At 46.2% G+C, this 25,347-nt stretch overlaps 1 protein-coding gene across 4 annotated transcripts in view; it reads right to left on the reverse strand.

Annotated features, from left to right (window-relative positions):
• IL1RAP (interleukin 1 receptor accessory protein) overlaps nt 1-25,347 on the reverse strand; it is a 47,987-nt gene that overhangs the window by 16,910 nt on the left and 5,730 nt on the right. For 2 of the 4 annotated variants that reach the window (XM_074833967.1, XM_074833964.1), the window contains exons 2-4: nt 14,568-14,635; nt 2,155-2,440; nt 1,206-1,398 (exon numbers count right to left, since the gene is read on the reverse strand). In XM_074833967.1, coding sequence (XP_074690068.1) covers nt 1,206-1,398; nt 2,155-2,440; nt 14,568-14,634 — 546 coding nt within the window. In that variant the 5' untranslated portion in view covers nt 14,635. Of the gene's footprint in view, nt 1-1,205; nt 1,399-2,154; nt 2,441-10,042; nt 10,206-14,567; nt 14,639-25,347 lie in introns of those variants that run through there. The other 2 variants (XM_074833965.1, XM_074833966.1) reach the window with 2 other exon arrangements.

Below are 25,347 nucleotides of genomic sequence, written 5' to 3' on the forward strand. Positions count from 1 at the left end.
CAAGTACCAAGCTAGAGATCCCTTTTCAGAAAGGGGTTATGCAGATTGTCATAAAACCCAAAGATGTGCACATTTTCTAAGAGATTATTTCTGAATGGTACATTTCCAAATTAGATACATCCTAATGGGGCAGTTTAAGACAGGGGTCATATACCATTTTTAATGATTTTTATTAGGCATGGGATGACTTGCTGCCTGAAAAATTACTTCCATGGGTCTTTCTGTTTCATTCTGCTAATTGATTGCTGAGATGTGAATTTCAATGAATGGTACAAGTAAAGCATTTCAACTACTGGAGTGAAACTGCTCCTCTTGGATACAAAAGTAAGTTTTTCCTGAAGGGTTTCAGAGTTGGGTTTCTTCTTCTGGGGTGTTTTTTTACTGTTTTTTATTTTTTAAAATCTGCAGATATATTTGTTGCCAACTTACTTTGTTATTAAATTCACTCATACAGAACCTTCTATCTAGAAATCCAAAAGCACTTTATAAGCAGTTAGAGAATTCAGTCACATAACCCTCTGGCTGCACATCCCCTGAGAATTCTTATTCTCTCTTGACTAAAGGCATCCACCTAGAGAAGAAACACTGAGGTCAAAATTTAATAAAATTGAGCACTAATTCTGTAGGCAAGAGCCTGAGGATGGCTGGAGACAGCCTAATTATCAGAGCGGTATGGAGGCTGGGGCAGGGATGTCTCCATCTTCAGAAAAGAGGTTTGCTGAATTGTGTCAAACAGGGCACCCACAGTCCTTGCAGAGGCCTGATGTACAGCTTCATTTCCTCACCTCAAAGGATTTTGGAAAGGATGCTATCTTCACTAGCAGGTGGTTGTTGCATTTTATTTTTTTTTTTTTTAAACAGAAGAGGGAATATGAATCACAGTTTCCTTTACAGGGATAGTGACTGGCAAACACAGGAGGTCAGGTATACTGCCAGCAGCAGAACTGAGGTTCCTAAATCCCTAATTCCTATTCTTCACTTGTGCACGCTGCTCAGAAAAGTTTCAGTGTTAGCTCTCAATGCCCTTCCAAGAGCAGTTTTACCCTTGAACTCAATGGAAACAAAGCTCTTAAAATTAGTAAAGCTTCTTTAACAGCTTCATCACTGGGAAGGCTCTGAAACATAGCTCCATGATTCTTATGCCAACCATTGCTTTTTCAGATACAACACTGCATTCCCCCACTGCCCAAATAAGTCCTTCTTACCAAGTACCACTTGACAGTTGGTGTTACACTAGCAGGGTAAAACCCATCAATATCTGGACATATGATCTTCTCATTGGCGTGCTCCAAGTAGAACATCTCCTCAGTGGGTTTTATCGAATGGCTCACACAAGAGTGTTGGTCTTTTGGAACAACCTCCAAGGGAAATGCAACTTTGCTGCAGTAGGTTGTATTTCTAAGGACAGAGGAGGATAGGGCTGATTAGTTGAAACTTGTTTACTCCTGTAACAGTGGAATGAAACAAAAATCACATCTGCAATAATGAGCATCATAGCGCTGATGAGGTATATACAGCCTTAGTTGACTCATTCATAAATTGGAAAGAAAACACCATCGAAGATGGCCACACTAGCTCAGAAAAGCCTATAACGATGACTAACAAGCAACATCCACTCCCCTGCTGGTAAAGCAGATAATAGGGTCAAAGACACGATGAACAAGAGACAATGTGAAGAAGATCAAAAAGAGCTCTTGTTCTCAGTGCATAGCAGATGCTATGTTCATTTTGTACCACACTTAGAGACACTTTTAATTTCCTAGAAGTCTGAATCTCATGAATCTTTGCCAAATTAGCATGCAGTCAAAACATTACCCCTGCATCTGAAGCTATTTTTACTCTAGACATACAGATCACTTCTTAATGGTGAGTGCCTGTGGATTTTGCCATGGGCTCAGCAATATTTTCACGGACACTTGCAGCTAGCAAAGAGAGGCATGCTCATTAACGTTTGCAAGGCTCCAAGCATTATTACGATGTAAATTGGCTCAGCACTGAGCGGTCTTATAATTGTAACATTCTTTTCCCATTAATGCTTATGTAAATGGTCTTCTCCCTACAGAAAGATCTGGTGCTAACAGCATAATTTCCCCACTTCTATGAAAGTCCTTCAATTATGCTGAAGACATACAGAAGCCGCACTGCACAACCTACCTGAGCATGCACGTATAATTCCCAGTGTCATTGAGAAGAGCAGGCCAGAACCAAAGAGTGTCTTTCTCCTTACTGATATGATTGTCCGGGAGACGAAAATTAATGGGCTCCTCCAGATCCCGGTCCTGCCCAATCCTGTACCAGATGAGGGTTAAGCCAGCAGAATGGGCTGTGCTGTAGTTGTACTTCAAGAAGGTCTCAAAAAGCGGGCATTTGATCTTGGCAGGTTCCCCATCATAAATCTGGATCTGCTTCATGGTATCCACACCCCAGTCATCACAGCGTTCTGCAGCCAGGAAGAACAAGGTACCTTAGCTTGGATGTCTGCAGGAGAAAAACAGTTCTGCCCATGTTCCCCACAGCCCTTGGCCCCGTCCCCATTAAAATCAGAGACAAAAATGTAGTGTTCTCAGTGGAAGCAAACTTGGCTTTTATAAAGCAGAGTGAGAGTACTGTGTTCATTTCTAGAGAACCTGCAAGCCTCTACTTTCATTTGTACACCTTCTACATTTCTTCCAAGTTATTTATCCCCCATCAGGACAATAGGATAAAATAGGATATTCCTGCATAACACCGAGAGAGCTCCAAGAAAATTCAACCCTATAATCTTGCATGGGAAGATAAAATTTGGATGAAAACAATGCTAGAGGTGTGTCTGCATCCATGCACAGTGACAGGAAATAGAGGTGTTGAAATAAGAAGAAAAAAAGTAACAATGCAAACATCAATCCTCCCATAGAGCTATGGGCCATTGTCCCTGTCAGAAGAAGCTGGATTGTGGGTCCTGGGAGCGAGGACTTTCTTTCCTGTGATGGATTGATGTGATGCCTGTGTGTGCTATGATAGCACAAAGAATAAAAGCACTAATAAGTGACGCGTAGCGACTATTTACAGTGAAATTTGGGCAGGGAGGCTGAGGGGCAGAAGAGAGTATGGAGGAGATGGCAGCAGGTTCTCTTGGGGATCCCCAGGCAGCCCCCAAGTACAATCCCCAAGCATAGTTCAACAGGCTCAGCGTGGCTCACAGCAGACACAGGCCAACATAGAAACTGGGCAGCATGAGAAAAAGCTGTGCAGTGCCTTTTTTTAAGTTGGTTGGGGTTTTTTTGGTTTTTTGTTTTTTTTTTTTTTTTTTTTTTTTTTTTATTCCTGTTATTAGTGAATAGTTTCAGGACACACAGCACAGTCAAAACCCATTTCTCTTCCAAGTGCTCCCTTCCACTCCATTCCTCCTACCCATCAGGATGCCCAGTCATGAAGGGACTCAGTGCAAGCAAAGCACGGTACCAGGGCATCAGCAAACCTGAGAGCAACCTGCACTGCCAGCAGCTGTCACTGCATCTCCTGTCTTCCCACGCTGCCGAGACAGAGCATGGTATGGCATCCTTCCCAGCGCAGCTCTTGTAGCTGCTGGGAGGCATTAGTTAGGGCAGCCTGACGTCCGAGAGCCCAAAATGAGTCAAACAGGAGAGGGGTGTGCTGCCTGCAACTGTCCCCGGGAGCAGTGTCTCAGCATATCACAGGCACACCAGAAACGACACTGAAAAGACTCTCTGGTTTGCAGATATTAAAACTCGGACAGAGAGGAAAAACAGAATACAATATGCTCTTTGAGCCCAATTCTTCTGAACTGACTTCACAGACCCAAAGCAGGATTTCTGGCATTTTATCCTCCTTAAATAGAGAGTAGGATGTAGCTTAGCCCCAAATTCATATTTAATTAAAAAAAGCAAAGAGATAGACCTTTGAGAAGATGGGCCCACAGTGCTTAAAGGCAGAAATGCTAACTCCTGTGGCTCAGCAATGGTTAGTCACAGTGAGGAGGAATCTGGGCCAGTAAGAATAGAAATGTTTTCTGGCAGGTTTACACATAAATGTAAATGCAAGCTGCACTGCTCCTCCGATGGTATGCCAAATACCCATATGACAGAGTGCTACTTCTGGAGGAAGAGAGTGAATTGGGCTTGGAAGAGGTAGTGAAGCCACCCCAAGTACAAGTATTTGCTAGTAGGAACCCCAAACCCAAAGGGCTGGAGAGTGCCATTGCTCATCATCTAAGAAACATACAGGTATTTCTCTCAAAACTGCACAGCATTATCCAGTACGGCTGCTACCACAGCCAGCGCCAAGGCTCAATTTTGAAAGACCAAACCACTATTGAAAACCTTATACCATGGCATAGTCACCAGTCACCACTGTGGTCAAGGGCAACTGGAATCAGTATGCTGCTTTATGCTGGTGGGGTCAAACTACTGGATTAGGCACGGTCAAGTTTACATAGAGTGGTAAATGAGACATGCCTGACAGAGACTGCCTGCTAATTGCATGATAAAGCACTGATTACTATTCATGGAGGGGGGGGGGGGCATTTGTTTTGATAAAGAAAGACTCTCCTTCTGAAAGGAGCAGACCTGGGTCTGTAAATCAGGACACCTGGGTTCTCTTCCCAGTACCTGACTTTGCTGTCTCCTCTTGGGCTGCGTAAAGGCAAATTGTCCTTATTATTTCAAATGGCAGGACTGGAGAGGAAGAAAACTACATAAAACATTACTGTACTGAAATTCTTGGAGTCAAGATCAATGAAATTTGCAATCACGAACAGCTCTTGCATTTTGCAACAGCTCATAAATCAGCATTGTAAAACTACTTATCTGTTCTACCTAAATGAGTTATTGAAAATAAATGCAACTATTTTATTTTTTTTCCTTCCTAGATTACTCAAGATCAATGTAGGGGCTTTGTCTTCCTGACTGGGGAAGAGGCAACTGTTGTTCTTTACTATAAGAGTTGTACCTGGAGATTTTGCCTCAGACCTGGCTAATGCGCCTAACTTCAGGAACTCTGTCACACCAAACTGCTAGTCCTAAGGCTCCCCACGTGCATCCTGCCTTGGGGTGCTGCATGCCCTGAGCTGAACCCCAACCACAGCACATAACCATGCTGGTAACAAGCAGCTGCAGCTACACCACACACCACAGGAGCAGCCATGCGGCTTGAGATCACAGGCTGTGCTTGTCACCCTGTGGGCAAGGAGTCCTCCTGGCTGCCAGGGCAAAGCCAGCCCAGCATGGCTCCGAGGGCTCAGGAAGCAAAGCCACAACCCATCGCACACAGCAGAGTTGGCAGAAACACCACGGGCTGGAGTGAGACCTCTTTCACGCATAAAACACCGAGGACAGAAGTTGTGGCTCTTTGCACAACTTCCCTCTTCCCCATGCCAAGCTGACAGCAGTACTGCTATTTTGATTTTTTTGGGGTGTTTTATGCCTGAGATAGCTGGGTTCTGCCTGACATGGCACCGAGGGGACTGAAGGGCATTCCTCACACACAGCTTTGTGAGCCACTTCCTCCTCCGTTGTGATGTGCCTCTTCTCCCTGTGCCAACAACATCCTTTACCATTTTTGTGGCAGACCCCAGCAAATGGGTCAAGCCCACAGAGCTGGCTGCACTCCCCACACATGTGTAAAATGGAGGGGATGCTCGCATTACTACTGCTATAATTTTATTTGCATCCCACAGCTCCCTGCAACATTCTGTGCCCCTTCCACAATTTTAACCTTTATTGGATAGTCAGAGCCTTTTTGCTGCTAACATCACATGTCAGTCTAAACTGAAAATCGCCTGAAAAAATGGCTTGACTTCACACTGAACCTCACTGGCATAAAGCAGCTCCCACTATGAAAAATATACATATACACACACACACTGAAATATCCTGACTTCAGTAACAATATTTGAGGAGGCATTGAAGACAGATGCAAGGACCCAGTTCTAACTGTGAGAAACAGCACTGACTTCTGCAGTGGTGTGCCCATTTGCAGCAACTCACACTTGTTTTCACTGGCTGAGCCTAGGAAGTGAGTTTCTTCTCTTTTGAAATGTTTCCTGCACAAAACAACCGCTGGAGTTAAGAGCAGCTCCCGATTAAATCAAGCGGGATCAGCATTCATGCTCTGACTTCAGAGGTTCACTAACAAATGGAAACTAGTGAAGAAATGGGAGAGCTATATGTAACTCCATGGTTCCTCCCATGCAAATGGAGCACTACACACCTGAGGGATACGACAAAATTCTCTAAAAATCCACCATTCCCCAAATGCATCTTCCTAGAAACACCTCTGCAAAACACTTTGGAAAGGAGCCATCTTTCTCATTACCGATGAGGTGTCCTGCAGATGCCTCAACTGACCCCTCTTACTGCTGGGTGCTCTGTAATCACACAGCAAGGCAGTCTGTGACCCATAAGACCTACCCGTGACAGACAATGCAGAAAAAAGGCAAGAAACAGTCCTGTTTCCACAGCCCTGCTTGGGAGAAGTGACAAGGATTATACAGGCTGGAGGGAAGCTGCATGGTAAAAGTAAACACCCACCTCCAGCATTGGAAGAGCAAGTGCAGACAGGAAGATCCCAGTAAGGATGCCCATCTTGATTTCATGTGCCTTGAGATAAAGATATGAGCAGGCTGGTGAGCTGCTGCTTCTCCCTGATGCACACTGGGAACTAGGTGAACTGCCAAAGTTAACTCCAGATGTTTTCCTTGCCTGGACTGTATGTTGCAGTTTGTGTTCATAGGGGTATCTACTACTGATACAAGGGACAGCAACCTCTTCTGTTACAGAAATAGTCAGATCTGTCCCATTTCTGTATCTGGTGCTACAACACCCTTAAACACCAGGTATTCCAAAACAGACTCCTTCTCAGAAGCCAAACAAAGCTGAAGGAAGTGGCTTCTCCAGATGCAAAGTCGAAAATGAGAGGAAAAAAAAATAATGATGTTGCTCAGATGCATAAAGGCAAAACCATACATATTTGGAAACCTTTCCCAACCTTTCACTTACTGCACTGATTTACCCCCTTCAGAACAGAGCTCTGAATACACACACAAGTGAAATGCTTCTGCAGCACCCATTACAAGCAACAACACAGTCAAAACAGAGATGAAACTGGTGCGATTATTTGGATTTTTCAAGAAGAAACAAACTGCTGAACCCATGGATCAAAAAAGCAAGCCAGACTAAGGCCACATCAGGAAACGCTGTCCCATTTTGTCCACAGTTTGGCATTTCTGTGCAGTCATTTTAAGCGCCTCCATTTAAAAAAAAAATTCTCAACCACCAAAACTCTACCAGCCCACTCCACCTCCACACCCCTTCCCTCCCCTGGGGCTACAAATAAAGGCTTCCCCAAGATAAAATTTCTGAGAAGAAATAATAAAGAGCCATCCTTATGAGAGGCCATCTATCATGCCAGCCCAAATTACCCTGCCATTTGCCAAATTATGCACCTTTCTTAATTGTCTCTAATTTTGGGAGGGGGCCTGTATTGCATGCAGGCTGAGACCGTGCAGCAGCAGCAGGACACAAAGCCATCAATGCTGTCGGTTGAATGACACAGCAGACCCCTCTTCCCCACGCCACTTCGGCAGCAGCATAGATGGGGCTGCACTATCTCAACAGCTTCCTACTTTCTTCAGCCGCCCCTGCTGCATTATCTTAAAGCAAAGCAGACGTGAGTCAGCCTTCACCCGGGGAGCACGGCCAGGCCACTGGTTAGCTTGATGCAAGAATCAGCATCAATAAGGCAGAAAAAGCTGGTTGTGCAAAGCAATTAAGTGAGAATTAATCATTACAACCTTAAAAAAAAAAATCCCATCCCTCCCCCCCCTCTTTCAAGCACACAGCAGTCAGTGCGAAGAAGCAGAGGAAGCCGTGCTGAATGGAGGAGTTGCGCTGTGAGCATAGGAGGTACCAGCTGTGGCCAGCAGCCACGCGTGGGTGCGTTTTCCATTTACACAAGTGCCAGGAGCACCCACTCTTCCACTGCATCTGTGATTTTCCTTTCACACATGCATCCTGCACAGGACCACCCCATGCTCCCCGGCTGTGTATTCAGCTCAGCAGCTGAGCAATTAGGCAGCGTGGCAGGGCAGCATTTCCCATGCAGTCTGCATCCCATCTGACTGTACAACACAGCAAAGGGAGGGTAACATGGAGCAAAACAAATGAGAACACTTTCTCTGAACTGGGAGAAGAGGGACAGACCCAAACACACTGAAATCGGCGGGAATGACCAAGAACTTGGATTAGCTCTGGCCAAGACCAGCCAGCTCTCACCATTCGCTCCTACTATCTCTGCAGGAGCGATAGTGGTCAGAGGATGCCTAAAAACTGGTCATAGCTCAATGCTGCCTTGGAGGCTCAGCCTGGAAGCTGCACAAACTCTGCAGGAATTTATACTCTGAATTCCAGAGGAAACACATCAAAAAGGACCTGTCGTAACCTCATCACCTTCCTCCCACAGCCTCTCCAACAGAGAAAGTGGAAGTGGTCCTGGCACAAACCCCACGGCGATCAGCTCCAACACACAGCACAGAGCCCAGCCCCATCCACACAGTCCTGCTGCAATGGCACCAGTGACACCATTTTACGCTTCTCCCAGGTCTCACCATATTCATCCTGTGTTGCCACTGAGCTGTGATGCCCCCATGGAAGCAGCTTCACTGGATGCTGCACACAAGGATGGAGTCTCAATCTCTCTCTCTCATTCTCTCTCTCTTCCCCCAACCTCTTTTATAATTTAAAAGATAGGACAGCTGAGAAAGGGAGAAGGAAAAGGCCTTTGTTGCAGAACAACTCACTATTTCCAAAAGCACTTATACATTGTGGTTGTTTAACTTTAGATCCTGAAAGCCTAGTTTAAACAGGTATGATCTGCCTCTGCCAAATTCATGAAAAACAAGATGACTACATAAACTTCTGTTGACTTCAGAGGAAGCAGACAAGGCACGATATCCAAAAGACGATGATTCTGTAATGAAGCCCATAGCTCCCGACTCTGAGTTTCCTTATCTAATCAAGCACAGCCTATAAGACAGGGAGGGGTGGTTGCTGTTTGTGTCTTTTAAAACTCCTCCACAGAGAGCTCCATACCTTTATGCTCTATCTGTGCATAAAGCTGTGTTTACTGCATGTGGCAGAGAGTATTTTGGTTACTTCCAGCAACTGGGCCAAACAAAAAAAAACAAACCCAAAAAAAAGGTGTTCAGTTTTCTCTAGCAAGCTTGACATGTTTTCCTGGAGGCTTTTTTTAAAATTGAGATCAAAACGATAAAGGTAGGGGTATGAACTGCTTCAAAGCCTGAAGGAGAAAAGGAGTAAATAGCTACTTTCCGTCCCACTTCATTGAGGAAATTGCTGTATGAAGCAAACCAGCGCAGCATGGGAGAAGAAGAGACAGAGGAAATGGAATGGCCCGTTGCACAATCATCTGTAGAAGAGGCAGCGTGAAAAGGAAGTTTACCTGATCAGCACCACCGTAGAGCTGTGCTCAAGCTAGCAGGGGCTCTTCTGTGTGCCTGGGACATCAGACTGGGACTTGACAAGGTCCAGGCTCAACTCCTGGCTCTGCCACAGGCTTGCTTAGTTAAACCCATGCAGCCTAGTTATTGCACTTAGCCAGGGTCTCTGTTGCCTGCTTTAAAATACAGTCAACAATTCTGCACTGCCCACCACAAACATCCACAGGGATGTCTGCATAAAAAAAACCTACTGCAGCAATTGTCCTCGGATGAGGACAGGAACTGCAAAAATGCAGCAGGCAGTAAAATGCACTGTAAGGGTCTACGAGCCTGGCAGTCACTTGTGTGCAATAAAATCTATGAGACTGAGCACACAACTGTGCCGCTGCAGCACGGGGACACGATGGATAAAGAGGGCAGGAGACAGGTCCCTGATGTCCCGATGCCCTGTTTGATACACACAGTGGAGTAAAGATGACCATCCAATATCACATCAGCCACACATTCGAAATTGGCAGCTTTCCTGCACACATATCTGCACTTCAATGCAGATGGGTCACATCACATTGACGCCTGCACAAAACTCACCCTTCACAACCTATTTCCTCAGCTGACAGAAGCAGACGTGAGGTCTTATCTCCTCAGTGGGCATGACTCTGGCTGGTGCGGAGGAAGGCTGGCAGCTGTGGTTACACGTCTTCACCCAGGCCAGCTCTGCTCTGCAGGTTTTATCTCCATCCACTTCAGGGCTACGCACCTTTCAACACCCTCAGCATTGAATAACTTCATGCCCCCAAGCGCCATAAACTTCTACAACTGCAGTAACTCACAGATGGGTATAGATGGTTATAAAATCATGTCCTAAATTAGGACAGCAGAAGCTGAGATTGGAAGAGTAGGAGGAAGTCAGGAAATCCCAGGAGAAGATGATGGGGGAGGGATTTAGTCTCTTTAGAAAACAATAATACAGTTTAATCTATTTTTCTTTTGACTTTATACACTAAAATAAGCTTCTCAGCTTCTGGGGCTTTCACAAATCGTAAGGAAAATAAGGCCACTGGAACTCCATCAGTAGAATAAGAGCTATATAGTAATAATCCTGAGGAACTGCACAGGGCTTTCCATCTTCAAAGTGTTTTACAGACAGTAATTTATTAATCTGCAAATTTCCCCTGGCCATAAGTAACTGCTCTGCCTCTCTGCTAAGCATGAGACACACATGCAGCACAGATTGGCACTCAGGAGAGAGGGTACAGGTGGCAGCTCTGACCTCCAGAGCCAGTCCTCAGTTTCTGCTCACTGCGGTCAGAACTTCGCTGCTCTAGCCACCACCTAAATGCAGAAGCACTGGTGACATCTGGCACTTTGGAGTCGACTTCAGAAGGAACAAAATCAGCGCCTGAGAGCCTCTGGTATGGGGGAGCGTAAAAGATGCTCACAATCCAGCAAATAACAGCAAAGCCCGAAATAAAACTCCCAGAGCCAGAGGCTCCTGGCTGCCTTGCAGTCACTGCCTGCCATGCTGGGGTGTCACTCTGGGCAGAATCTGGCCCCAGTCCTGGGCTTGTCCTACCACACAGCCTGTCTGATAGCCCCCAAGGGAACTGTCAGAGGAGTTTACTATGCAAACACAATGCTTCCTCCCACCAAAGGGCTATTCATACCCACAGGTCACCTGTTCACACTAGGTGGGTCCTTCAGATAATCAGCACGAGGCTGCTCGTCCTCTCCTGGCTGCAATATTTTTCTGGTTTTCTAATTCCCCAAGACAATAATCCTAACTGTGATCCTCTCCCCAGCCCTTACCCTGTGAAAGCTGGGAGCTCCTGGAAAATGAAAGAGCAGCCTGGTTAGCAACGAGAGAAAAATGGAATAAGGAGCACAACTACATCTTCTAAATAAGTTGGTATCTAACACAGGCCAGCTTTGTTTGGAAACAAGAAAATAACATTATTCCATATTCATACTGGCTGTTATGTTCTTTGCCTGACTGTTTTTTCATCTCTTTTAAGACAGTGTATATTTATATGACTTCAGTAGTGCCAAAGACATCATTGTAAGACCAAAACAGGGTTCATCAGTTTTTGCTGTCCTTCTCTGGATAGCAGAACATCTGGGCTCATTAAGCATCCTACAACACAAGCACAGAGATCTAAGCCTTATTTCCATCTTAAGGATGGCTTGGCTGAGGCAAGGAAAGCAGAAGACCCGAAGTACCACTGCAAACAATGTTCCAAAGGTCACAAGTAAGGAATTCAAACCCAGGCACCACAGATCACATATTTTCTCAAGACCAGAAGAGATTTGCCCACACATATGGCATGAGTGAGTACCAGACTCAGGCACAAATTCAGTCTCAGACTCCAAGTCTTTTACTCTACACTACTCAGATCACATTTCTTTCCTCTTCTAGCTTGCGGCTCCCTTTCAGCAAATGATTTTGTTTCAGCACCAGCCTCCATACACAGCAGAAACAGCAGAGCTCAAAGAACAGATGCTGAGAGCCACAGTGCTGTTGGCAAAATTTGGGGGGAAAATAAAATTTGTGGATTTGTCTCTCCAGTAAGAAGTAGGGTGAAGTACAATGCTGAAGCTTCTGACACACTGCCAGGGACATTGTCGGCCATACTGGCTGAACTGGATGGAAAGGCTGTCTGCGTTATAGCCAGACCAGTGCTGGTGGTTTATAGCTGAAATTTAGGAAGTGTTGGCTCCTTATCCCCTCTGTAAGCTCAGAGAGCTCAGGACTCAGCAGAGTCAGTACCCCTGGCTTGGGCAGTCCCTGGTCAGTGTTGCTGACCACGTTGCTCCCCCAGGAAGGACTGCAGAGGCAGGCAGGAGAAGCAGCAGCAAGCCACAACAGGACTCCTGCCTCTGCCTCCAGCCTTCCCCAGCCCGCTGACAGCCTGGGCTGGAGAGAGAGCTGGTCTCAACAATACAGCATTACATGACCATTATTGCAAAGCACAGAAAAAGATCCAGCTGAAATGACAAATCCCTACCAATTTACAGATCTTAACTATCCCAGGAGCCAGATTCCTCAGTGAGAGTTACCCATGTCCATGGCCTCGCTTGGTGTTAGGAGACCACTGCGGCAGCTGCAGACTGTGCACAGCCCTTCTGCATTCTCTCCGGATAACCTCTGCTCTGCTCCCCCTATCTACGCTCCCTACTCCAAGATGAAAATGGGAGCCAAAATGCTGTAATATTATCAGAGCATGTCCAGTCTCCCACACTGCTCTGTATTTATGACTTTGCAAGGGTGAAACGAGCTCCAGTTGCCTTTTGGTGCCAGTCCCAGGAAACCCTGCAGTGTAACAGAGGGCTGCACAGACGGCTACCCCTCCATCCAAGTACAAACAGCCATCCAAGCCCATCATGAATAACAGAAGATGTTTTGACAGCCCAAAGTGGTTTATGATGTCCATGGAACAAAAAGGGATCTCTGAACTGAAGAGTGGGTCTGTCACGCACATACCTGCAGAAAAATCAAATGCATACACTACAGTGGATTTGCAGCAGAAATGTATTTTAATTGATCATGTGCCCCATGCATCACCCCCTTTGACACTTATGTTCTTGCAGCAGTCTGCAAGGGCTCTAACCATCCTGTATAGAAAACCTCTGCTAAAGGAGGAACATTTAAAGAGCACTAAATACCTCGCACAAATGCATGGAGGGTTCTGCCAGATCAATTGGCACGAGCCTGTGTGACCCAAACGCCAGGGTGCTCATTTCACAGCTCCCAGCTGACAGTCTCAGCTTTTAGAGTTGCTCTAACATTTCCTGGGCAATCCGGATTCAATTGCACCTACCTCCCATTTCTGAAAAAACCCAAAGATGACTATACATGGGGTGTTGTAACGCTGCCTCAGCAGGAGAAGGATATTGCGTTGGTGGAGAGCAGAACAGCACGTCCAGAAGCACACACAAAGCGGGGATTTTCCCAGCAAGCAGCAGCAATCCGTGTTGCTGGGTCCCTCTTTCCTCTGGCACTTCTACTACCTAGGGCTTAGCAGAGGAGACCTGAGCCACATATTCTTTCTCCTTTGCTGTTTCCCCATTGCTCACCACTTCTGTCAGACCATTAGCCAGGATGGGACATCCCCTACTGAAGACCACAGCCTACTGGTGAATGCCTCCAAGCCCTTGGGCAACCCAAGGAGAAGAGACTCCCAGCTTCAGTCTCTGTGATGAATCCTGCACTGAGATGAACCTTGCTGAGGTACATGTTGTGAATCTGGCCCCAATAATTCAGCATCATATAATGATACAAGAGCTGTTCATCTGCTCAGGCTATTATAACCGCTTGTTTGCCAGCACTGCAGAGGGGCAAAGGCTCATGGGTGGACTTGTCAATCCGCTGCACAGCCCTTATTTCTGAACATTTCCCCCTATGAAGCCAGTGCCTGTTTTTCCCTCCCTCCCCCTTTCCACTCGCCTCCTGCAAATCATGCTGTCTCCTTCCACCCCCAAATAGGAAGTCCGGAGCCGAGACGCACACAATCTGCCTCTTCACAAGAGCTGGGCTGAACGTGTGCCAGAGGAGCTGCGAGCATGACAACATATTTCCTGTCAGGAAAATGACTCAGTGAGACGGGTATGAGAGCTCCTCTTACTCGAGAAGTTCCCCTCGCCCCTTGCGTTGCTGAGGCATGAGTCAGAATCCGAGAGCCGGAATCTCAACCCCTCCGGATCCAACCAGGAACAGCAGAGTTCAGGTTCAAGCCCAGGTCCTGCTTGCAGCTCAGTGACAAGTCAGCACCACATGCCGAGTCCTGGTTTCACCCCTCACAGAAGGGGAATAACAATACTGACCAAGCAGGCAGCTTAAATTTGCAAAGTACTTTTAGGCTGAGGTGGTGCTTACTGCTATTTGCTAACAATGCACCCACTTACACCATGCTCATAGCCTCTATACATGACCATTATACAACACCCACACAGAACTAACATCGTGTTCATGCATTTTGCTGAAGTATTTTACACACAACCTTTTCATCCAGGAATGCTGTAAATGCTTAAAAATCACTGCAGCCGGTTTTCTTTCTCTGGCCTCAGATCAGCTGTTCCTGTGATAAGTGGGCAGACCCATCGCACACCATGTCCTTACCTGAGCCACGGCCGAGGGTGGCCATGCACAGCCAGAGCGTAACCAGCAGGGCACCGACCATCTTCATCCTGCTGAGACAAAGCACACACAGAGGCTCTGGTTATTTTACACTATTTCCTCACTGCAGACATTTTTTTAACTCTCAGTGTATGTGTTTATTCCTCCACCTAGTGATCCTTTAATTCTGGTAAGTTCTTTTTTTATTTCATTAAGATTCCTTAAGAACAGCATCTGTATGGCAGCGTTGTTCTGCCTCCAGGCAGCTGCATGAGCTCTCCAAGCCTGGGAGGGGATAGCGCAGAAGAGGACAGCCCAGCCCGTTGACTTAAGTCACTGGAATAGTCTGTATCTGTGAGCACAAGGAGTAAGATAGATGCAGGCTAGAAAACCCAAGCTTTGACTCCCAAAACACCGAGGTCCTTTGCCAAAACCTCATTCCGCTCATTTCTAAGAACGAGTGCAGAAAGCACTCACGATGGTGAGCAGTGGCTGAAGCACATTTGCACTGAACACACGTCTGACAGTTTGGTGTGACAACCACACCAGTGCAGTCCAAATTTGCAAGGTCTGCTGCTGGTGACCTGCAAAAAGGCCAGCTGCCAGAGTTCTGGCTGCTTCACCCTGTTTCATAAGGCAGGTTGAGGCAGGACAAGACTCCACCAGCTCTTCCAGTCAAACTCTCCTTGGAACAGCCACCTCACAGGAGAGCACCAGGCCTGTATGCTTTTTGCAAATGATCTGAACAAAGGTTTATACTTTCAAAGCAGCACCGACAGGCAGAAAACAATCCCAGACTTCTCCATTCCCACTACAGAGCACAATTTCCTGTAATTTGAGATAAATGTACTCTGCCAGAGTTTCACTTGCCACCCGCTCCAGTATCTGGCATTCAGCTCTCAGAGCTGTTCACTCACTGGAAATAAATTTCCCTGTGTTTCTCGGTTTTCCAAGATGCAACTTATAAGCTGGTAGTCACGAAAGCTGACATTTACTAGATGTTCTCATTAATGGGGCGAAGGTTGCATTTGATATTCCTGGGTGCTGTCAGATCACAAAGGGAGAAGAGGTGGTTAAAAGGCTGAACTTCATCAAAGCATCTCAGCTCTGCTGGGCAGATGCAGTAATGAGCATGGTGATACTGTCAGAAGTGTGCTCACGAGATGACAGGGAAATCTGCTCCATCAGGGTGGGCTAAAAGGGTGGGGAGAGAAACCACAGAGCTCCCTTAAACACGTCCCTCGTAAACCTGTCCATAATACATGCATTACACAGAAGGGCTTCGAGCATAAAAGCAGAGAGCACCTATGATTGCACAGATTGCAGAGATTAACAAGAATGGAACGTGTGAACTGTACTACTCAAAATCCAGCAGCGGATATTGAATCCTTCCTTTTCAACGCTTGCATCTGAAAAGCCTTTGTACGATGCTTTCCCTCTGCTGGGCTTGTCTCAAAGAGACAAAGGAAATCCGGAGCAAGCCTGATCTTCCCTGCACAGTCCACGCAAAGGGCTGCAGACTGCCCTGGAAGCCTTAAGGCCTTCAGAAATGGGCAAGAAGGTGGGAAGAAGGTGAGTTTTCTTCCCCGGGGTCCAGCTGAGAAGGCTGGTCATCCCCTACCTCCTTCATCCAAACTGAAATGGCAGCTGCTAATCGAACCCTTCTTCCCTATTGCCACCTACAAGCAGCTCCCAATGTCACCTAAGAAGACTCCATAGGGAGGAAACAAAATTAAGTACTACCCTCTGGAAATGCTGAAGGAAGATAAAACATGTTTACGCCATCAGACTGGACAGAGAGAACCAGCATGCTGCACTTCTGGTAGGAATTTAGGAACTTTTGGGAATTCAGATGCTGGAAGAGAGGGAGTGAAAACAGTGGTGGGAATAATTCCTGTAATAAAGATCCCTCACGGTTCCCTCTCCATTTGTCATTAGATAAATGCACAGCGTGTCCTAATTCACCCTTACTTGCCAGTGATTCTCTCCTGTATTTTGCACAAATCAGACTGAATTCAGCCCTGAAGCAAGCAGGAACAACTACTGAGTTCAGATGAGTTTCTCTGGTTTAGAGCAAGGCCATTTACGTGGCCCGAGGCCAAAATAAACTACTACGTTTCACTCAGTGATACATGAACTCTGCAGCGAGCAAATATTTACATCCATTAACTATGCTCATAGGAACATACTCCCTTCAACTGCCTCAACGAGCCACCAGGTCTCTGTTCCCATAAGCAGGGTATCTGCCTGCTAGTAGGAAAATTCTTGTTTCTTGCTCTACCCAGCTATAAAATCAGAAGCCCTACACAACGTGATTGACTTCTGGTTCATTCCAGGCTCTCCAGAGATCTTATCAGTGGAGACAGACGGACACAGAGCCTATCATATTACAGTAATTTCTCCATTATGGGAATGGGACTCAGTTGACCACAGCCCTGGCTGCTCTCACACTATACAAAATGTGTGTGTGTGGAACGCACACGCGCGGAGTCGGGGGCGGATCGAGGGGAGCCAACACAACCTCCTGGATGCCCTGACCATGCCAGTGCTTGCCAGCTGAGATAAAGGATGAGGATTCTCTCTCTTTGGTAAAGAAACGGAGAGCTTGCACACACAGTGAAGAAGATAAAGGGGTCTGGAGGGCAGGAGGGCTTCTGCAGCCTGGCTCCATGCCTGTGGCATGTGATTATTAAAAAAAAATTTAATGCCACAGGATCTGATGGTCTGTACCACGAACACAGCACAAGGGACCCATTCTTTGTACTAGTGCTACTAGCACTGTGATGTTTTGCTTTAAACGGCCTGAAATCTATGATATACCCCAAAGAGAAAGGTCCACAGCAGTCCTGTGGTCACACAATGTCATCATTCCTCCCTGGGGAGGATAACGTGATTCTGACAGCGACACAAGGAAAAGAGCATTGCATCCATTCTGTCACAGAGAGGGTTGGTTTTGCAATGCTGTAAGAACCTGATGTCACAAGACTACAACCCACCCTAGTCTTGCCAGGAACCAAAGAGTTTCTCAGTCTTTTCCAGCAACCTGCTTCTTTGTTTCGTGACGTCAGAAAGCATGTTGCCATTTTGCCTGTATACAATGCAATTCCAGCAGTGTCTGAGTAAGTTTTTGCACAATTTGGTATCACTGCACTGAAGCACCAGCATCTCTGCCTGCAACCAAAGGAGCCAGAGGTCAGAGAGCGAAAACCCCAGGCTGCAGCGGAGGGGTTCACCCAACTGCATCCCCCCAAAAAGGTCACAGACCTCACCTCTAGTACACAAGCAAATAAATAAAAACACTAAAGGGAGCCAGGAATAAAATCAGAGAGCAGAAGTGCATACCAGCTCAGAAATCACACCACAGCTAGAAAGGAGGCAATCAGAGCAGCCAGAAGAAGGCTGGAGAGCTCTGATACATCCTCAGCACTGCAGGAACTTCTCACGAGACCAATATACTCTGAGGTGTTCTTAATGTCTCCATAAATTAACATTTTAATAATAATAATAATTCACAGAGCAGTTGGGGAAAACAATCCATCACTGCTGTGGCTAGAATTTTTTTTTTTTTAAGGAACTTACTTGAAATGTTAATTTTATTTCAAATCAGAAATTGTTTCCTTTTCGTTCCTGAGCATTTTCTTGTTCAAACTTTCACCTTCTGTCTACTGAGGAGCAAAGGGGGCTGGAAGAAAACTCAGTCATGGAAGTGTCTCCTGTTCTTAAAAGCAGAGGTGGTGGAAAGATTTGTTTTTTCATTTGATATTGGCCAGAAGTGGCTTTTACATTAGAAAAAACATGAATATTTTCATATAAAACACCTTTTAACAGAACACCCTTCCCAAACAGACCTAGGCAAGGAATCATTCACTCCTGCCTTTAGCAGCGTGGACCCCGCAAAGCCTACACGCTTTCCAAACAATTATAAAACCTAAGACAGATGTCAAATAATTAACAAAGAAAGCTGCACTCAAAGTAACTACTGTACACCTGTTCTCAAAGACATTGTACAAATTCTACAGAACAATGCTGCGTTTTCCAAGAAAACGCCTTTGTCCCTCCTAACCACAGGCACCTAGGGAGAGCTGACAGGTTTTTTGCTTTTCACTGAGAAGTCACACTACAGCACGCAGAACAAAAGCACCCTTCAAAACCTTGCCACTAAGTACTGCAACTGAGAGGGCATTTAAAATACAGCAGTTTCAAAAAAAGGAAAAAAAAAAAAAACACTGGCCAGAGTAGGTTTTACATATTATTTTCTTCTTACAATTCTGTCCTAAGGCCCTCTGAGCCAAAAGCATTCAAAAGCACAGGACTGGCCCCAGGAAAAGGGATGCTGACACAGGAAGGTTAGCAAAAACCAGAGTGGGCTAGCTTAGGAAATGCCATGCTTCTACACCACGTGGACTTGGGGCTGAAGGCTGATGGGCTGCAAAGCAGCACTGGTGCTCAGGAGAGGGGCACATCTCCTCTGCTCCCACATCACTGTGTGCCCACCAGCCCTGCGTCCCTGCATCATTATGCAGCAGCACTGGAGACAGCTGCTTAATGAGTTTGCTGGGTTTTCTTATAGGGAAATAGATGTACAGTCCAAGTAAATTCAAAGAATCCAAAAGGCAGATAAAAGGCAGCCTGCAAAAGCAGCTGCAGAAAAGTAATAGCAAAAACACTAATGGAAAGTGGGAAAAGGCCCTTCAGCCCTCCAGGAAACTTCTGCTTTTCAGTATGTGCAGGTCCAAGTCAGACAAAGGAGGAAATTACTGTAGCATAAACCATCTTGGTGCCCCTTAGCCGGGATTTGCGCAGTGTCTCTCTGCCCCTGCCTCTCCGGAGGCCATTCAGGCACCACACAGCACCAGCCTTTGCTACGGCATTAGCAGTTCCACTTGTACCCCTACCTGAAGCAGAGCCACTCCTGCAGCATGCTGGCCAGTCCTGCTGACAGCCCTCATGAGCAACATAACGCTACACTGAAAATGTGGGTAAAGTCACGCAAGGGATTTTGGAAGTCCAGCCTTTTCTCCACAGGAGGAATTAGCATGTTCATTAAAATTTTCCTTCCCAGACAGTGCCAGGAACAGAATGGGGAGGAAACTAGCAGCAGTTTGATGACTGCCATAACCAACTCAGAGCACTTTCCCTGCTCTTGTGGACACTACACCACACTCATCACTTCTAACACAGGCACAGTGACCAACAAAGGGTCCCAAACGCTGTCCTTGGAAAAACATTCACATCTTCCCCTAAGGGCAGGGAGCCCAATTTGTCTTGGCAACAGCTCCCTAACAGCCAGGCCACATTTCAGCAGGAATCAGCCACGGCTGAAGCCTGGCCTGCAATCAGAGATATCACAGGAGCCTTAAGTGTGACCCAATCAGCGTATCTAATGGTGACACATCCAAGGCAGAGACCTGCGAGATCAATGCTTGAAGTCCCACTTTTGCCAGGGTAGATGCACTCACCAGGCTATCACATGCCTGACAACAGAGCAGGCTGAAAGGATTTTGTTCTGAAATGTTTCTATTATAAAAGCAACTTATATCATCAGAACCAAAGGAAACATTTAGATTTGAGCAGACTGAAACTTTTTCACCAGCTAGAATCACAGCAGATATTAAACACTTGCTTTTGCAGAAAGGAAAAGAAAAAAAAAATTAAACTAGTGAGAATCAGATGGAAAGCTGCCCTGGTGAGAGGTCTCCCCCATCGCTAGCACAAAGCATCTTCTGTCTTCCTTGGCTAGAGCTGGCCATCGTCACACAGGACCTAGAAGCACTGGCTCCTGGCACTGGGGAGCTATAGTGCTCACACACAGCTTCACACCCAGGTCTACCGAATACCCAGAAGAGAGAAAAAACAAAAACCAACCAACCAAACAAAAAACAACCAAACAAAAAAACCACAAAACCAAAAACCACAACACACAAAGAAAATCTGGAAACAGTCTTCTCAGTCAGTGGCTCAGCCAGCTCTTTGCCAGCTGAGGACACAACACCGGGCACCCAAGATGCACGTCACCCACCACTGCCCCTCCCTGGCCTCCTGCACTGCACATCCAGACCAAGGACTGCAGTCTCCAAGCTTTTTTATAATTACTTTTTACTAAATCCCCAACATGGGGATTAACAAACTAACTCAGCAGTGTGTCACTCTGGAGTCACCCCAGGAGGTGGTCCCAAGCTATTTCTCCTTCAACACAGCAGCACGAACTGCAGGAGTAAGGCACCAAGAGTGGCCGTGGGCAGAGCAGGCAGCAGCCCCACCTCGAGCTCAGAGGCTCGGGGAAAAGTTCATTAACAGTGAGTCATTTCTGGGAGCTTCTTTGGTAGTGAAAAATTTGCCTCTGCCCTTGCCAATGTTTGGGACATGGAGGCGATTGCCAGGCAAGGAATTTGTGATCTGCTATTGGCATTTAGATACCATCTCCTGGAGTCCTTTTGGCTCAACAGATTTAACACTAATAATCAGAATTCAGAGGAAGAAGCTGGTTTTTTCCCCCTCTCAAGAGAAAAGGAAAAAAGTGCAATCTAGATATGTGGAGGAAAGTGGGGGGGCTTGAAAAATATATCTGAAGAAAGTCAGTTTCCCCTAGTTCCCTTTGCAGTTCTCCCGGGGTCCTCTCAGGGCTTGGCAAAGCAGAAATGCTACAGATCTTGCACACTGCTCTGCTGGAGCCCAGGGTGCCGCTGATTATACTCTGGCAGCTGTTTAGCAGGCAGAGCATGCTGTATTTCATACATTTAAAATAAACCAGCTCAATAATCTGTCACCTCTCTGAAATATATGCACACCTGGACAAGACAAATAAACAGCTGGGACTATCACCAAGAGATCTGTGGAGTGGGCTGAAGAGAGGCAGGTAGAGCCACAGCTATGAAATCAAAGAGCACGGATTACAAATGCACACACGCTGGCCACAGAGCAGTTCAAACACCAACCTACAAGAGCACTTCTGTGCTCAAGCAAAAGGTATCCAGCCAAGATAGTCTATTTTTTAAGTCTGAATAGCCAGGGAATGAAAAGCTTCCAACAGAGTTTCAAAGAGAGCTGAGACCTTCCATGAAGCCAGACACAATGCTTCTATTTTGGATGGTGATGTTATAGTGAAAGGAGAGCTCTGAGAAATACCCACATATTGCGCTACCAAAAAATAAAACAAACTAATCTTTGCAGAGAAAAAAAGAAATCTGCAACCAACATGGCTCAAAGACCTGAGGAGACTTACAGAATCTAGAGCAAGATTCCTCCCTGGCTGGAAGAGTTCTGATTAGCTCTCATGGAGCACCTGGAGACATCTGAGAATAAGCATTTAATTTATACATTCTGCCTCCTGACCTTTTTAATGGCTTTTAGATGTTAGCAACTCCACTGCCCTCCTTAAGAGGTTATTCCACTGTCCCTGCAGACATAGCAGCACATGCACATTGTGCAACAGATTGCACAGCAACAACCCCAAGCTAGTGCAGCCCAAGTCTCTAAATCCAGAGAATACGATGCAGACTCGAGCAGGTTTATCACCTGGGCTTACTGCCTCTCACATGACCAGCCTGGGACACTTGAATCCCAGAGCAGCCTTCCCAAAAGTGTCTCCTCACAAGCCCAGCCTGGCACAGCCAGTGCTCTGCAGCCCCACTGCACATCCCCACTGTCACAACAGGGGCTGCGCCCAGCCCTGCTGAGCACTAGCTGCAATAGGCTCTCAATCTCAAAAAATGCCCCAAGAGTTTCTTAAATTCAAGACCTTGCTGCCAGCTAGATACCTGCTCTTTCACTTCATCTTCTCCCCCTATAGCCGTCTGTGCTTGTAGACCGGATTCCCAGGATGGTTACTCTATATTCAGCCAACATCTTCCCCTTCTTGTTCCCAGAGAGGGACACAACAGGCAAAAAGCCTCTAAACACCACCATGCTCCAGAGCACAACATCATGTTTCACTCCCCTTTCCAAGCATCTCTTTTACTGTGCTGTTGCCACAGAATCCACAGGCAGACTGCAACACCTTCAGCACTACTAGCTGGTTTACCCCTGCTGCTGCCAGTGGTGAAGACCTGATCTCCAACTCTCTCTGGGGTGTAAGACAATTTCCTCAGGTGACTCCAGCTATCCTGGGATGAGCAACATATTCAAGTGTAAAAGCAAGTCAGCTAAGTTTTTCTTTTTCAAGTTTCAGCCACACAGTGTTTCCACACCTGGCACTTATATTAATCATGTTAATTTAATTGCATTTAGCCTTATAACAAAAAACAAACAAGACATGAAGAGGCTTCATTCCCTCTCCTCCAGCTCACACAGGCTGCTCTGTTAAGTGTACTTTACACGTCAATCCACAGCCAAATTTAAATCAATAGAAAAAGGAACAGCAAAGGCACTGAAAGCCCAGGAGCTACCTGCCTCCCCCAGGACAACACCCCACTTACAAACAGTTCTCCAGAGGTCTTTCCAGCCCTCCCATAGGCCTCCATGTTCCCAACCCACCCCCTTAGCCCTGGTGACAGAGCAACTTTCTTCTGTGTGCCTGCCCCTTCCCAGTCAGCACAGCGTACTTACACACTGCAAAGGTGACTGGAAAAAGTTGGGTATAGACAGAAAAAAAGGAGGAAAAGAGAAACCGAATGAGACAATCCTTCCCATGTCAAATGTATCGCATTTACTCCCCACATCTCTAACATTTCCTTCTGCAAACATTAGGTTGCACCATCAAAAGGAACTTGCTCAGGCTCTGCCTGCACTGACCCCATCAGTGCAGCTCTAAATTCAACCTTCAAACAATGGCACCCTGAATTTACAAGTCCAGGAGCCTCATACCGGAAGGTCTAGTCTGCGACCCACAGCACCTACACAGTGGGAAGGCTAAGAGGGAGCTGCAGGCAGCAGCATGCTGTGATTGTCATCAATATTAATTATTTGGGGAGAATATGATTGATCTCACGAGGGCAATGAATTCATTTCTCCAGCTGAATGACAAACAAAAGGCAATATATGCGCTGCTGACATTTCCAAAGGCTACAAGGAACAGTGACAGAAGGAAATACTGCTATGTGTTAAAAACCTGCTGCAAAGGGCCAAAAATCTGAAAAGTCTCCAAAATTTTAATTTCTGAGCACTTTCAATGCCAGGAAGTGTATGCTTTCATATTCTCAAATCTGAACTGACCCTAGCCCTGGGCTGGTTCACCTCTTGGCATTGAGAGGAAGCAATCACTGAGTGTCTTTGGAAAGCTGGGTTGAGTTTCCCTCTTGCTATTTGACACTTCTTGTCAACAACTACAGTCATTGCACCTGGCAGACAAGGTGGGGGGGAAAAAGCCAAGAAAGGGGAAAACATTGCTTTCCTGGGTAGGCACAACCCAGGTAGTCACAACCCATTTCAGCAGGGCTGAAATGCCAAGATGCAGCTCCCCTGTGCTACAAGAGAAGAGGAGGACACAATAAGCCTGGAGAAAAGCATTTCCACCTCTCTATGGCCTCAGATCAGGGGTGCCTGTGTGTGTGCAACCTCCCAAGGAGGCAGATTTAAACAGTCTCCCTGAAGTCCACATAGCAACCTGAGAGAGAACAAGAAAGGTGAAGAAATGCACTGAGGCTGTGGCTATTCTTGTAGGAGAGCGGATGAGGGGCAAACACAATCCATCCATGGGTCTGTTACTCCAGTCGAGTCTGAGTTTTGCCACATCATGTCTGGCTCAACTGCAACCAGCACAATTTGCTAGACCAACACATTTTGGGATCCAGCAGCACATCTGTGCTCATTCAAAGAGGTTCAGTGTCCTACAAGCTCTTCACAGCCTGCCAACGTTATCATGCTGGGCAGCAACACGTACGTCCTTCTCCCATTATCTGGATCCCTCCTTATAGAACAGGGCTGGAAGGTGTCTGTGCTTGAAGGAAGAGGGGGGAGGCAGCTATTTCCCAACAGAACAAATCCAATTACTTGTATTAGAGTGAATCTGTACAGCTCTTACTGTCAGAATGAGTATCTTCTACAGATCTCAGAGTTTTGAATCAACAGACTGTTGATAAATTCATGTAGGTGGGGTCCTGGATGTTACTATCTTTGGGCTGGAGGTGAGGTTGTTTTGATTCTTTGCAAGATTTGCTTTTTGCAGTAGGGCTGACCTCAGAAAAAAGTAACGAGAAATTTGGGCTCCTGCCACTGCCATTTACTATGCTCCTGTAAGTCTCTGAGGTTGAAGATTTTAGAACAGTCTACTAGTTTAGTAGTATTGTCTACTACAATAGAGTTTCTGGTTAATCCACATGAAACCTACAGAGGCATCAATCACCAACTGTAGTGCATGAAAAATCATCGTGCCTCCCTGATAATCAAGTATCAGAGAGCTTATAAACGGCTGTCCCCTAAACTGAGCACATTAGTAGAGGTTTCTGAAACCTGTGCCTCTATTTCCCCAGCCACATTTATAACAGCCTCTCCCCACAACTGTGCATCTTAATGTCTCTAAAGTGCTTAGAGATGCTGAGATGAGAGATAACATATGAGCGCAAAGTATAGATTAATTCCCTGAGCTTAGCAGTCCCTGGAGCTGATGGGTCTAAATGTACCATGTACCCACCACACAAAACTTGGGTTCTGAGCCTGTCTTAAATAGTAACTACTTAAGCAGCAGTTCCCTTGGAAGGAGTCATTTCGGGGCTGGTTGGCTGGACACATGTAGCCCCAGCAGGCAGGAAACAGAGATACAATTATACTACTATGAAAAATTGATGCTTTTCCAGAATAAGGTCTCAAACCTGTTCCTATAGAACCTGGTAGTGGGATTTCAGCTCAT

The sequence above is a fragment of the Strix aluco genome, chromosome 9 (genome assembly GCF_031877795.1).
Source record: "Strix aluco isolate bStrAlu1 chromosome 9, bStrAlu1.hap1, whole genome shotgun sequence".
NCBI lineage: Eukaryota > Metazoa > Chordata > Aves > Strigiformes > Strigidae > Strix > Strix aluco.